The following is a 13,578-nucleotide window of genomic DNA, read 5'->3' as shown; positions in this document are numbered from 1 at the left end:
TCATTTCTGTGTATTTATCTGAAGAAAGTCAAAACACTACTTCAAAAAGATATATGCATTCATAAAGTCAATGCAGCATTATTTACAATGGCCAAGATATCGAAGTAATCTAAGTGTCTATCAATAGAAGAATGGATAAAGAAGAAGTGGCACATATGTAAATGGAATATTATTCAGCCATAAAAAATAATGAAATCTTGCCATCTGCAACAACATGGATGGACCTAGAGGATGTCATGTTTAGTGAAATAGGTCAGACAGAGGAAGACAAATGCCATATGATTTCACTAATATATGGAATCTGTAAGGGTAAAATAAACAAACAAACAAAACATAAACAACCTCATAGATACAGGGAACATTTTGACAGTTTCCAGATGGGAGTGAGGTTGGAGCAATGGGTGAAAATGGTAAAAGAATTAAACTACAAATCGGGGGACTTCCAGCCAAGATGGAGGTGTAGGTAGACACACTGTGCCTCCTTGCACAACCAAAACAAGAACAACAACAAATTTTAAAACAAAAAATAACCAGAACTCACAGAAAGTTGAACTGTATGGAAGTGTGACAACCAAGGAGTTAGAGAAGAAACATTCATCCAGACAAGTAGGAGGGATGGAGGCCAGCAGCTAGGCAGAGGGGACTCCCAGCAAGGCGACAGCTGGAGGAGCTGGCAGTCCCACATTTGTGTGTGGATAAACCAGGAGAAACAACTGGGGAGTGAGACAGACCAAGCAACCCAGGATTCCACCTTGGAGAAATAAAGCCTCAAAGGCTCTGACTGAAAACACCTGTGGGGGTTGAGGTGGCAGTAGGAGAAACTCCCATCCTCACAGGAGAGTTCTTTGGAGATACCCACGGGGTTCTAGAACGTGCACAAACCTACCACCTGGGAATCAGCACCAGAAGGGCCCAATGTGATTGTGGGTAGCAGGGGAAGTGGCTGAAAACCAGCAGAGAGCAGAGCAAGTGGCAGTGTTCCCTCTTGGACCCCTTCCCCACATACAGTGTCACAAGGCAGCGATGTGGGTTGCCCCACCCTGGTGAAAACCTAAGACTCCATCCCTTATATGTAACAGGCACACCAAGACAAGAACAACAACAACAACAACAACAACAAATGTCCCAAATGAAGGAGGAGATCAAAGCTCCAGAAAAAATACAACTAAGTGATGAAGAGATAGGCAACCTATCAGATGCACAGTTCAAAACACTGGTTATCAGGATACTCCAGGAAATCACTGGGTACTTCAACAGCATAAAAAAGACCCAGGCAGCAATAAAGGTTGCATTATGTGAAATAAAGAAAAATCTACAGGGAACCAACAGTGATGGGATGGAAACTGGGACTCAAATCAAGGGTTTGGAGCAGAAGGAAGAAAAAACATTCAACCAGAACAGAATGAAGAAACAAGAATTTGAGAAAATGAGGACAGGCTTAGGAACCTCCAGGACATCTTTAAATGTTCCAACATCCACACCGAAGGGGTGCCAAAAGGAAAAGAGGAAGAACAAGAAATTGAAAACTTACTTGAAAACATAATAAAGAAGAACTTCCCCAATCTGGCAAAGGAAATAGACTTTAAGGGAGTTCGGGAAGCTCAGAGAGTCCCAAAGAAGTTTGACCCAAGGAAGCAAACACCAAGATACATCATAATTACATTAGCCAAGATTCTTAAAAGCAGAAAGAGAAAAGGAGACAGTTACCTACAAAGGAGTGCCCATAAGACTGTCAGCTGATTTCTCAACAGAAACCTTGCAGGCAAGAAGGGACTGGAAAGAAGTATTCCAAGTCATGGAAGGCAAGGACCTACACCCAAGATTGCTCTATCCAGCAAAGCTTTCATTTAGAATGGAAGGGCAGAGAAAGTGCTTCTCATCTAAGGTCAAGTTAAAGGAGTTCATCATCACCAAGCCCTTATTATATGAAATGTTAAAGAGACTTATCAAAGGAAGAGAAGATAAAAAATATGAACAGTAAAATGACAACAAACTCACAGATTAACAAGTGAACCTAAAACAAAAACAGAAACAAAAATGAACTAAGCAAACAACTAGAACAAGAACAGAATCATGGAAATGGAGATCACATGGAGGGTTATCAGTGGGGAGGGGGAATGGGGGAAAAGGTAAAGGCAATAAGAAACATAATTGGTAGGTACAAAATAGACAGGGAGAGGTCAAGAATAGTATGGGAAATGTAGAAGCTGAAGAACTTATATGTATGTCCCATGGACATGAACTAAGGTGGGGGAATGATGGTGGGAGGGGGCTACAGGGTGGAAGGGAATAAAAGGAAGAAAAATATGGGACAACTATAATAGCATAATCAGTAAAACATATTTTTTAAAAAGGACAGTGTGGTACTGGTAGAGGATAGGTATGTAAATCAATGAACAGAACAGAGAATGACAAATAGAGCCCCACAAATAGGTCCAACATTTTTGACAATGGTACATAAGCTGTTCAAGGAGGAAGGATAGCCTTTCTACAAATGGTGCTGCAGCAATCAGACATCCACAGGGGGGAAAAGAACCTTGACCTGCATTCATACCTTATATAAACATTAGCACAAAGTAGATAATAAACTTAAATTTAAAACATAAAAGTATATGTTTAGAGAAAGAAGAGAAAATCTTTGGTACCTAGGGATAGGTGAAGAATGTTTGGAATTGGCACTAAAGGCCAATTTAAACCTATTTTAAAAATTGAAAAATAGGCTTCATCAATATTAAAATATATATGTATACATATTTGTTCTGCTAAAGACCCTGATAACAGGAAAAGATAAGCTACACATTGTGACTATGAAAAAATAGTAAGAGGGCAACTTACAGTGGTAGTTATACAAATATACACACACAATAAATTGTTACAAGCAACACACACACAAATGAATGCACATGAAAATGAAAAAATCTGAGTAAGCTCTGTTAATATGGCACCAATGTCAATCTCCTGCTTTGATGTTGCACTATAGTTATACAAGATATTACCATTGGGGGAAACAAAATCAAAGATACATAACATAGGACATGCCTGGATTCTTTGAGTAACTTCCTGTTAATCTATTATTTTAGTATTAAAAATTAAAATAAAAATAAATAAAAAATTAATGTAAACAAAAATGGGCACCTACCCGCCGGTTTGTGAAGACAGAATAGCATTCCTTCACCAGCACAGCTTTGATCAGGTCTGGGTCGGTGATAGCCAAAACAGGCTGTCGGCCGTCATAGAACCTGTGTCGGGAAAGCAGAGCTCATTCAGTTTAACAAGGCGGCTTCTGCAGCTGGAGCCACGTCTGGAAGTCCAGACTTTCATCCTGATGTGACATAACCCATATTGCTTGTGATCATCATTGGGGTTTTTGTTTTTTCCTTTTACTTTTTATTCTTTTTAATCAGATTATATATTTCTTATCCTACTATTCTTTTTTTTTTATTTTAATTGTTGTTCAAGTACAGTTTTCTGCCTTTTACTCCCATCCCAGCCCCCTCCAGCCCTCCCCACCTCCTTCCCATTTCCACCTCCCCTTGTTTTTGTCCATGTGTTCTTTATACTTGTTCCTGCAAACCCTTCCCCTTTTCCCCTGAAATTCCCTCCCCTCTCCCCTCTGGTCACTGTCAGCCTGTTGTTGGAAATAGCATGAGAACATTTAAACCTAAGTCATGTGCCTGAGTGTTTCATATAAAATTCTTCCCAATTTTTGTATGCTTAAAATATTTCATATCAAAAAGGAAGTTAGTAAATAGATAAAAGCAAGTAAATGATCTGAGAACATAAAAATAATAAGGAGAGACTACTCATTCAGTCACTTAAAAATACACTTTTGGCAAAGGAAAAATACAATAAAAAATAAAAAGGAAAAGATACACTTTTGAAGATAATAAAAACATAAAAAATGCATATGAAAGAATATTAGATGAAAAATGTAGACATACTGATCACAAATATGTAAAAATGAGTCTGCAAATAAAAAAGACTTGGAATGCTCAAAAAGATATAGCAGAAATATGAATGATTTCTATGCTCTTTTTCTAAAATTTGATTACTAGTTTACAATTGCTTAAAGGAAATATCTTAACTACTAAAGAGAGGCCCTTGGTAGAATCAAATTTATAAATATTTAAAACAAACAACAAAGAGAATAAAAAACACAGAGGAGCATGTATAATTCATTTACAGATATTTTCCTTTCATTACTTATATTTATTGTACATGTGGGTCATAACTGGCCCCGGGCTCCAAGCAGGTTACATCTGCCAGCAGCAGGGCAAGCCCTCTCCAGCTGCACCCACCACCCCTCCAGCAGCTCCTAACAGCAACAGCCCCTGTGACTGCCTGAGGCCACTTTACAAAATCCTCAAGTCCATCAGCCCACCAGGGAGCAGTGTGGTTTAGAAATATCCTACATCTCTTCAAAGTTAGTAGAGCAGAGTACATAAAGCAAGACTTGCATAACTAAACCTCTATTGAGAAAGATTGTGTTAAATTTTTTTAAAAACCCAAACTCCATTATTTACAGAGAAATTTTTAAAAGCTGAGTAGATATGGTTTCCCTTTCTGTTTACCTATAGCCACAGCCTTTTTCCAATGACATAACAAGTCCAAATTTAAAATGAAGGATTTGGGCTTTTAATTAATAGTCAATCATGTGGGAAGGAGTTGTAATAGGCATTTATGAGCCTATATTAGAAGGGTCTGAAATAATGCATTTCATCCAATGAAAGGAGACCTAAGGGAGGAAAATTGGAGAAGTGGGGCATGAGGAGACTGGACAGAAGGTGATGACAGGAGTCCCTAGGCCATTGAAGTCTGGAGAGTAATGACAGCCTGCAACTCCCTAACTGGATTCAGAATGCAGACCTGGACACCTGGTAACATCTGGGATCCCTGGTAGGACAAGCCTCCAAAACCTTTACCATAGGTGCTTCATCCCGAGAGGCTCTGGGCTGAGACTGTCCTACACACCATGGGGGCCCTCATCCTAACAGCAAGTATATCCACCGGGAGTTTCCCCAGTACTCACCCCCACATTCTTCCATACTTCTTAAAACATTGCTGGTCAAATTCCACAAAACCCTGCAAGGAGAAATAAAATCAGATTACTAATCTGAATGTACTGACCTCTACCTCTCACTGGGACCAAATGACTCGAATCCCATGAACTCAGATGGACTGCATTTCTGTGTTTCACTGGCTGATAGAGGGAAGCTCTTATTCAGCGGTGTCTTGGGGAACAGAGAGGAAACAGAGGAGATATTTGCTGTAGAGAATTTAAAATCACTCTTGAATTTTCTCTAAGTAGTGATGATACTCGACTTACTTTTGTGTTTGATACTAAGTAACTCCTGTATTTCAGAAGGGTTTTGTTGTGCATATATTGTCTCTAAAACCCCATAACCCCAGGAATTAGCATCTCCATAGACTCCAGGACTGAAGCTGAGGGAGAGTAAAAGTGGCCTGCATACTCTTTGATCTCCTGGTTAAGCACCTTTTCATTTCTCTCACCTGACCTTTCTGAATTCTAGCAGAATGAGGAAGTTTATCACCAGTGACCTTTTGTAGTCTAGCAGATTTAAATGAGTAAGAGGTGTGTGTGTTGAGAAAGTGAATGAATGAATAAGAAATTATTCACTTTCAAGCTTCCTAGCTCAACATTCACTTTCTGGGGAGATGCCAGCACTACACAAGGACAAAGCAAATTAAAATGCTTTCTTTGAGTTTTAACTTCTGTAATTAAAATAACAGATCTTCCTGTTGGCTAAGTTTAGCTGTGATATTTGATGTTTTAACTATGCAAAAGTAGTTCCAGACATGTGGGTCATGGGGTGCATCTATAAAGAGCTGATCTAGGAAAGGTGGAAAGTAAACTATTATCTTTTCAGAGGCAAAAATATACACGATTTCTTGAACTAGATGAGGCACTGAAGACCTCAACTCGGAAAATGAGAATATGAGAAACGAGCCTCTCCCTTATGAGATAGAAAATCTGAGGCACAAAGCAGCCTGCACACAGGCTCTACCTGCTGGCCTAAGGAATGAGAACTCTTGCTTTCCAACCAAGGATTGGGCCCCGGGCAAAGCATCAGGACTGAATCAACCACGAAGGCTTTACCAAAATTCAGAATTCATGTGTCACGGAGTTCATTTCTTTCAGATAAACTAAATTTTTAATAACTTTATCAAATCATTTTCTTTCTAATGACTTTGTATAAGTAACTGTGCTTTTGTTTCTTAAAAAAAAAACACAACTCTTTTAGAAGTTGAAGAGGCAAACAGCATCTTAGATCAGTTATACCCACTCCCTCTCAGACTCAGCCACAGCTGTCTCCTTTGAGGGCAGAGAAGTAAGGCAGAAAACTCTTGTTCCATCTTTCAAGTCCTACAAAGATATCATGGGAACCAAAGGGTGAGTTAAAGCCATGGACATAACAGCAGGGATTTAGCCATTCTTGAGAGAATTCAAGGATGTATGTGCAAATTACCCAATGGTGAATACTTGGGCTGCCTCATACACTGAAGTTTCACAGCTGTCCAGGCGAAGAAGGAAAAAAAGGCCACCCAGAGTGTAGCCTATGAACAGAAAAGTCTGACTCTAGCATAGTCAATTTCATGAGGCACTACCAGGAACCCCTTTATGCTTTTCTCCTAATAGTCAGTACAATTATGTTTTCCCGGGAGCCTGCACCTGGCAGAAGGAAAATTCTCCTCTGGATGCACAAGTGTTGGAATATCAAGTCAAGTCCTGAATCAGCCAGAGAGCTCTGCTGCACAACCAAGGCACAGCTGATGTAGAGCCCTGGGTAAACCTGGTGCTGTGCTGGGTGGCACCTAAGATGCCTTTTCTGGAAAGTGTGAAACCTCAGAACTTTCCCTTGAGGACAGCCCTTTTGCTATGGAACTCAACTGCGATTTGTAACCATGAGAAGCAAAAGAGGAAGCTCAAACAACACTCACCCTACGATAGCCCAGGACGGTTCCCACAAAGGGGAGGGGCGTTGGCCCAGGAATTCCCAGCTTCTTAAAAATTCCATGTGTATGGGTCCCATATCTTTAAAGTGAAGGAGAAAACCATGTTATGGGGTTAATGGAACAGGTGCAGAACTGGACCAGTCAAGCTAGGGAATGAACATGTAGGCAATCAATAGTAACAACAATTCCAACAGCAATAACTACATTCATTTGTCACCTCCTTTCCCACTTCCACTGTGAGGTGCACAAAAGTTAATGATCATTATAAAAAAAGCAGCTGAAGTTTCACAGACCCAATATGAGTGAGTACTAGTTAAATGTTCCCAAATGTGAGTACCTCTGAGAGTTTCAGGTTGGAATATTTCTAAAAAATTCAGTCATTTCTTTAGTAAGCTGACTCTTCAATGATGTTGAGATTGTATTCTATGTACACACACAAAATAAATTCTGCTCCAATGATGAGATTTTGCTTAACTGCACTCACTCAATAGCAGAGAGCTAATGTGAGCCTACCGAGACAGTTTCCTTATAGTTTGTTCAATGACTTTTAAGCTTTACTTCCCTCTATGCCATGACTCTGTTTTAAGATTTGGCTTTACTTATATACTTGTATATCACCATAGGAAGGCCTTATAATAGCTACAGTGATCTTACCCACAGAATGAAAACTGTGTTCAAAGCTTCCACTGGCCTTGTAGAAACGTGAGTGCCTGTGAGCTACACCCAAGTCTGTGTTGTGAGGCAATGTGATTGACTTGAGCTCTAGAGAAGGGTGAGGGACCCATGTGTTTCCTGAATGGAACAGTATAAAGGTACCAATGAGTAAAGATGCATTTCCAGGCCATTCTTCCCCTCGAGGTATCTGGTCTTCCAGCCTGTGATACTCACCTGCTAAGCCTAGTGCCAGGCTCCCTCGTTTTCTCAAGGAGGCCAGAAAGCAGTTTGTTTACTGCTTCTGTGTGTCAGCTATCTCAAAGTCCCAGTAAGGCTGCTGCTTCCCATGGCAGGCCTGCCTGTGACTCATCTTTCCTGTGTCATGTGTGGCATTTCATAGCTGGGGGTTCTGAATCCTTGCAAGCCTTCCCACTCCAGCATCACTGAGAGATGGAAGACTGGAGGGCAAGGAGAGGCTGAGGAAAGAGGCTGCTGACAACCATTTTAAGGGTGAAGTTGCTGGGCCTACAAGACTCACCCCACAGAGGCAAATTAGAAAAGTATGGCTGACAAGGAGGCTCTGTATAACTGTTCAGCATGCCCTACCAGCACGTTCCACTAAAAGGGGCCTTCCAGACTTCTGCACCTTCCTGTTTATTGCAAAAAAATGTGCTAAACAACATAAAATATGTTTCAGAAAGCTGAATTACAACTTTGTCTCTTCTTCTTTGGAGGTTGGCCTTTAAGAAAGTATAGGTTTCTAACATTCTGTGCAATATTAATGATCTTATAATAAGTGATGAAAAAAAAGTAAAATAATGCATAAAAGGACTCATGCTCAAGGATGGCAGAGGCACCTGAGCCAGGCCCACATGGGTGTGTGCATCCTTCCTCCAGAAACCTGGTGAAGTTGTGTGCATTCACTGTCAATACCCTTGGATAGTCCCACCCCAGTTCTTCCTTTTCCATGACAACCATGGCAAATCAATTAAAACCATTTCTGCTTCTGAACTTCATCATGTTCCATGAACTCTCAAGTGAGGCCAAGCACTTGAGTGAATGTGTCAGCAATGTTGATCCTCCAAGGGACCTGGTCTGGTATCTAAACTCACATGCTCCATAGCAAGGCAGAGGATGGCCTGGGTGAATTCCATGGCTTTTTTCCAGCTTTCCCCTTTTTGGTAGAGTAATGCTGCTTTTGGTAAAGCCAGTCATTTCTGTTGCATTTACATTGCATGGCTATAAGAGGGCATGGTGTGTCTACAGCAACTGACTCACAGCTGTACCAGTGTCTCCTAAGGCACCAAATTTGTTTATCCAGTGGTGACAGCATCTAGTGACAGGCCCACTGCCACACAGACCACATGGTGTGACTTAGATGGTGTCCCTATCCCCAGGTTCAAGCAGAAGAGATGTCTACCCTGCTGCCCTGTGAGGTCAGGGTTTCTGAAAGAAATATCCTTCCACTTCTTCCAGAAGACCTGTCTTACCACCACTGCCTCACAATCTTGCTTACTCACCTGCACTGAGATTAAAATAACCAGTTAGACAAGTATATTTAAATATATATATATATATATATATATATATATATATATATACACAATCTATGTCATGCATGTATGTGCTTGTACAATGGACTCATATTTCATATATTATTCTAGTTGGGTGAGGTTACTTACACAGCTTTGTAGCCACAAATCCTGGACCAACAGCCTCTTTTATTCTACAGAAAGAACAGGCTAGAAATAGTCTTATCTCAGTAAAAAAAAAATCTAATATTGAATAGAATGAAGTTAAACACTATCAATTAATTCCAAAATGTCATCAGACAGAAAACATGTTTCCATGACACCCAGTATTTGTAACATTTCTTTCAAAGGATTAAAATTATGTTTATGTTTTCTATATTCAGATCACCATGATTTCTACTCTTAAAGAAAGTGAAATTGAGATAGGAGTAGCACAGGACTTGGAGGGGGCTTTTCCTACCCACATGTCCAAAATACCTCCTGTCCCAACCTGCTCTGTGATGCCAGCATTCCCACTCCTTTTTTTTTTTAGGTCTGTAGTAAAGAACAGACAGACAGTAGCCAGAGCAGAGCAGGGAGAGAAATAATGGGGAACATAAGGGAAGGGTTGTCAAGGAACACGTATAAAGGACACATGGACAAAGCCAGAGGAGGATAGGATCTAGGGTGGGAGGCAGGGATGGGTGGGGCATGGGAGCGTGCAGGGGGGAAAATGGAGACAACTGTACTTGAAAAACAATTTTAAAAATGTTTAAGTATATTTCATTGATTATGCTATTACATTTGTCCCAATTTTTTCTCCCCTTTATTCCCACCTCCTTCCCATCAGCATTCCTCCTGCCCTTTAGTTCATGTCCATGGGTTATACATATCAGTTCTTTGACTTCTCCATTTCCTATAATATTCTTAACCTCTCTCTGTTTATTTTGTACCTACCATTTATGCTTCTTATTCCCTGTACCTTTTCCCCCATTCTCTCCCCTCCACATCTTCGCTAATAATCCCCCATGTGATCTCCATTTCTGTGATTCTGTTCCCGTTCTAGTTGTTTGCTTAGTTTTTGTTTGGGTTTATTGGGTTTATTTTTTTTAAGTTTAGTTATTGCTAGTTGTGAGTTTGTTGCCATTTTACTGCTGGTATTTTTTATTTTCCTCTTTTTCTTAGAAAAGTCCATTTAACATTTCATATAATAAGGGCTTAGTAATGATGAACTCCTTTAACTTGACTTTAGATGAGAAGCACTTTATCTGCCTTTGCATTTTAAATGATAGCTTTGCTAGATAGAGTAATCTTGGACATAAGTCCTTGCCTTTCATGACTTGGAATACTTCTTTCCAGCCTCTTCTTGCCTGCAAGGTCTCTTTTGAGAAATGACAGTCGGATGGGCACTCCTTTGTAGGTAACTGTCTCCATTTCTCTTGCTACTTTTAAGATTTTCTCCTTATCTTTAATCCTGGTTAATGTAATCATAATGTGCCTTGGTGTGTGCTTCCTTGGGTCCAACTGCTTTGGGACTTTTGGGGCTTCCTGGACTTCCTGGAAGTCTGTTTTCATTTGCCAGATTAGAGAAGTTCTCCTTTAATTTTTCAAATAAGTTTTCAATTTCCCATTCTTCATCTTCTCCATTGACACCATTATGATTTGAATGTTGGAATGTTTAAAGTTGTCCTGGAGGTTCACCTCTCCTCATTTTTTTGAATTCTTATTATTTCATTCTGCTCTGGTTCAATATTTATTTCTTCCTTCTGCTCCCAACTGTTGATTTGAGTTCCAGTTTCCTTCCCTTCACTGTTGGTTCCTTGTATATTTTTCTTTATTTCACTTTGCATAGCCTTCATTTCTTCCTCTATTTTTCATCCATACTCAGTCATTTCTGTGAGCATCCTGATTACCAATGTTTTGAACTGTGCATCTGATAGGTTGGCTCTCTCTTCATTGCTTAGTTGTTTTTCTGGAATTTTGATCTGTCCTCTCATCTGGGCCATGTTTCTTTGTCTCAGCACACCTGTAACACTGTAAGGGACAGAGCCTTAGGTATTTGTCAGGGCAGGCCAACCCTGTGGCACTGTATGTGGGAGAGGGGTCGAGAGAGAACAATACTGTTTGACCAGATCTCCCCCTGCTTTCAGTAACTTCCTCTGATACCCACAAGCAAATTGAGCCCTTGTGGTGCTGATTCCTGGGTGGGTGGTTTTGTGTATGTTCTAGGACCCTGTGGATCTCTCCAATGAACTCTCCTGTGAGACTGGGAGATTCTTCTGCCACCACAGTTCCCATGGGTTTTTACAGCCAGAAGTTTTGAGGCTCCCCCCACCCACCCCTGGAACCCTGAGTTGTGTGGTCTGTCTTACTTCCCAGTTGTTCTTCTGGTTTATCCACCTGCAAATGTGGGACCACCAGGCGCCACCTTGCCTGCCCAGTCCTCAAGCCATCACCTTGCCATGCATCCTCTCCCCAAGCTGTCAGTCTCTGACCCTCCTACATTAAAGAAGAATGTTTCTTCTTTCATTCCATGGTTGTTGGACTTCTATACAGTTCAACTTTCTGGCAGATCTGGTTGTTTTTTGTTTTTAAATTTGTTGTTGTCCTTCTTTTGGTTGCGTGAGAAGGCAAAGTGTATCTACCTATGCCTCCATATTAGGAATCACACTCTTGAAAGGAATTCCTCTGCTAGATGGTTTGATTCATCCTCCTGTACGGTAACTTACTAGCAAAAATATTTAAATGTGAATCAGCTTGTGGGGTTGTGCCTTTACAGGCTGTTAGCAGGTTTCATATCAGGGGGAAAATAAATTTCTATAATGATGCCAACCCACTGCAAAGACTAGAAGATAAAAGTGAAATAAAAGAGTACAATGTCAAGATTTCTGAAAGTTTCTTCTGCTCTAATTTTCTCATGTAGAGGGAATACTTCAATAGTTCTGCCTATTATAGGGTGACAGAACTGAGTTGTAGGAGGAGAGTGTCTGGGGAGAGACACTGAAGAGAGGGAAGACCTAGCATGAAGCGAAAGGGACAGTATCCGGCCCCCCAGGAAGTCGAGTGCACCCTGGCTCATGGTGCAAATTATGCCAGGCAGTGGGAAGAAGAGGAGCAGGAACAAACCTAGTGACACAAAAGCCAATCCTTGCATACATCTCTTGCAGCAGACCCTGAACTTGGAAGGTGAAGAAAATGAGACAAACCCCAGGCCACACCCTTTTGCTTCCAGGATCCCAGAGCTGGAAGGTGGATGAGGACCTCACCACACAGAACCCCATTGTTTTTAATCTGCCTCTGCTGAACTCTGGTTAATTAGTCTAGGTCTACCCAGACCAGCAGTCATTCAAAAAAAATCACCCTAGGAGTAAATAATGTCACCAAAGTGTATGGGTTACAGAAATAGAGAGTTGGGAGCAAATAGAGTATTACTCCTTCAAAAAATCATGGTAAGATCAACAGTAACCCATTTGGTGTTTGTAGCCCCCAAAATGTAAGCAATTTCCCCTTTATTGACTGTTGTATCTTTAAAACAGAGAAGGGAAAGTGCGGCTTGGTGAGCTCCCCAAGTCCAAGATTACAGAGAACATGAGCCTGGACAGTTTACTTACAGATAGATGAGCACCAGGCTGGTAGCCAGGAGAATCCAGGTTTCTGTGGAAAAGCTTGGGATCAGGTCCATGGCCACTTTCCTCCCAAGATTCTCTCCTCTGAGTTTTCCTTGCAGCAGTATGTGTTATGCTTTACCAACCTGCGAGTGTGAAGCTTCCTTCTTTCCCAACCCAGCTGTGATTCAGCTGAACGGAAATGATTAGGCGCTGAGAAAGTAGGTGGGGCTAGAGCAGCAGCCAGCAGAAAGGCCATCTGACCTCCAACTGTAGCTGCCCTTTCCACCTTGACAGTTGGCATAGCATCCTGGAACTCCCACTTTTTTCACCTTTCAGATCATATTCTGTGGGAAATCAATAAACAACTCACTCCATTTTATCAGTATTTTATCTGAATGACCAGATACTCGAGGTAAATCTTTAAAATGCCCTTGACTCCATGGCTGCCTGAACTAAAACATCCTTGAAATCCTTCAAAAAACCTAGGTGTACATATCTTTACCCATGCAGTTTTCTGACCCTGTGCCTCCAGAACACTCCTACTTATCCTTCAAAACTTGGCTCAGACAGATTCTCCTCTGTTAGAGTCACCCTATCCAAACTCCTTGAACAGATAAAATTGCTTCCTCCTCTGGGCAACTTCTAGTCTCTGCAGACAATTCTATTATTGTCCTGTCTACTCTCCATCATCACTGTGGGTCTTACAAACCAAATTCACTTCCCAGACTGAAAGCTTATTAAGGGCATAGACTGGGTATTAGTCACCATTATGTCCTTAGTCCCTAGAATAACACTTTATGAATAGTGGGCATCGAGAAATGTTGGTGGGG

At 41.0% G+C, this 13,578-nt stretch overlaps 1 protein-coding gene across 2 annotated transcripts in view; it reads right to left on the bottom strand.

Moving 5' to 3' along the window:
* Nucleotides 1-12,904, bottom strand: part of LOC114492349 (cytochrome P450 3A12) — a 192,284-nt gene extending 179,380 nt beyond the window's left edge. For both annotated transcript variants that reach the window (XM_036019883.1, XM_028506593.2), the window contains exons 1-4: nt 12,752-12,904; nt 6,961-7,054; nt 5,030-5,082; nt 3,140-3,239 (exon numbers count right to left, since the gene is read on the bottom strand). In XM_036019883.1, the coding sequence (XP_035875776.1) occupies nt 3,140-3,239; nt 5,030-5,082; nt 6,961-7,054; nt 12,752-12,822 (318 nt within the window). In that variant the 5' untranslated portion in view covers nt 12,823-12,904. The remainder of the gene's footprint in view (nt 1-3,139; nt 3,240-5,029; nt 5,083-6,960; nt 7,055-12,751) is intronic.
* Nucleotides 12,905-13,578: the final 674 nt, after the last annotated feature.

Source organism: Phyllostomus discolor, chromosome 3 (genome assembly GCF_004126475.2).
Source record: "Phyllostomus discolor isolate MPI-MPIP mPhyDis1 chromosome 3, mPhyDis1.pri.v3, whole genome shotgun sequence".
Lineage (NCBI taxonomy): Eukaryota > Metazoa > Chordata > Mammalia > Chiroptera > Phyllostomidae > Phyllostomus > Phyllostomus discolor.
The sequence above is the reverse complement of the archived record's forward strand: the minus strand, read 5'-3'. Positions and strand labels throughout refer to the sequence as shown.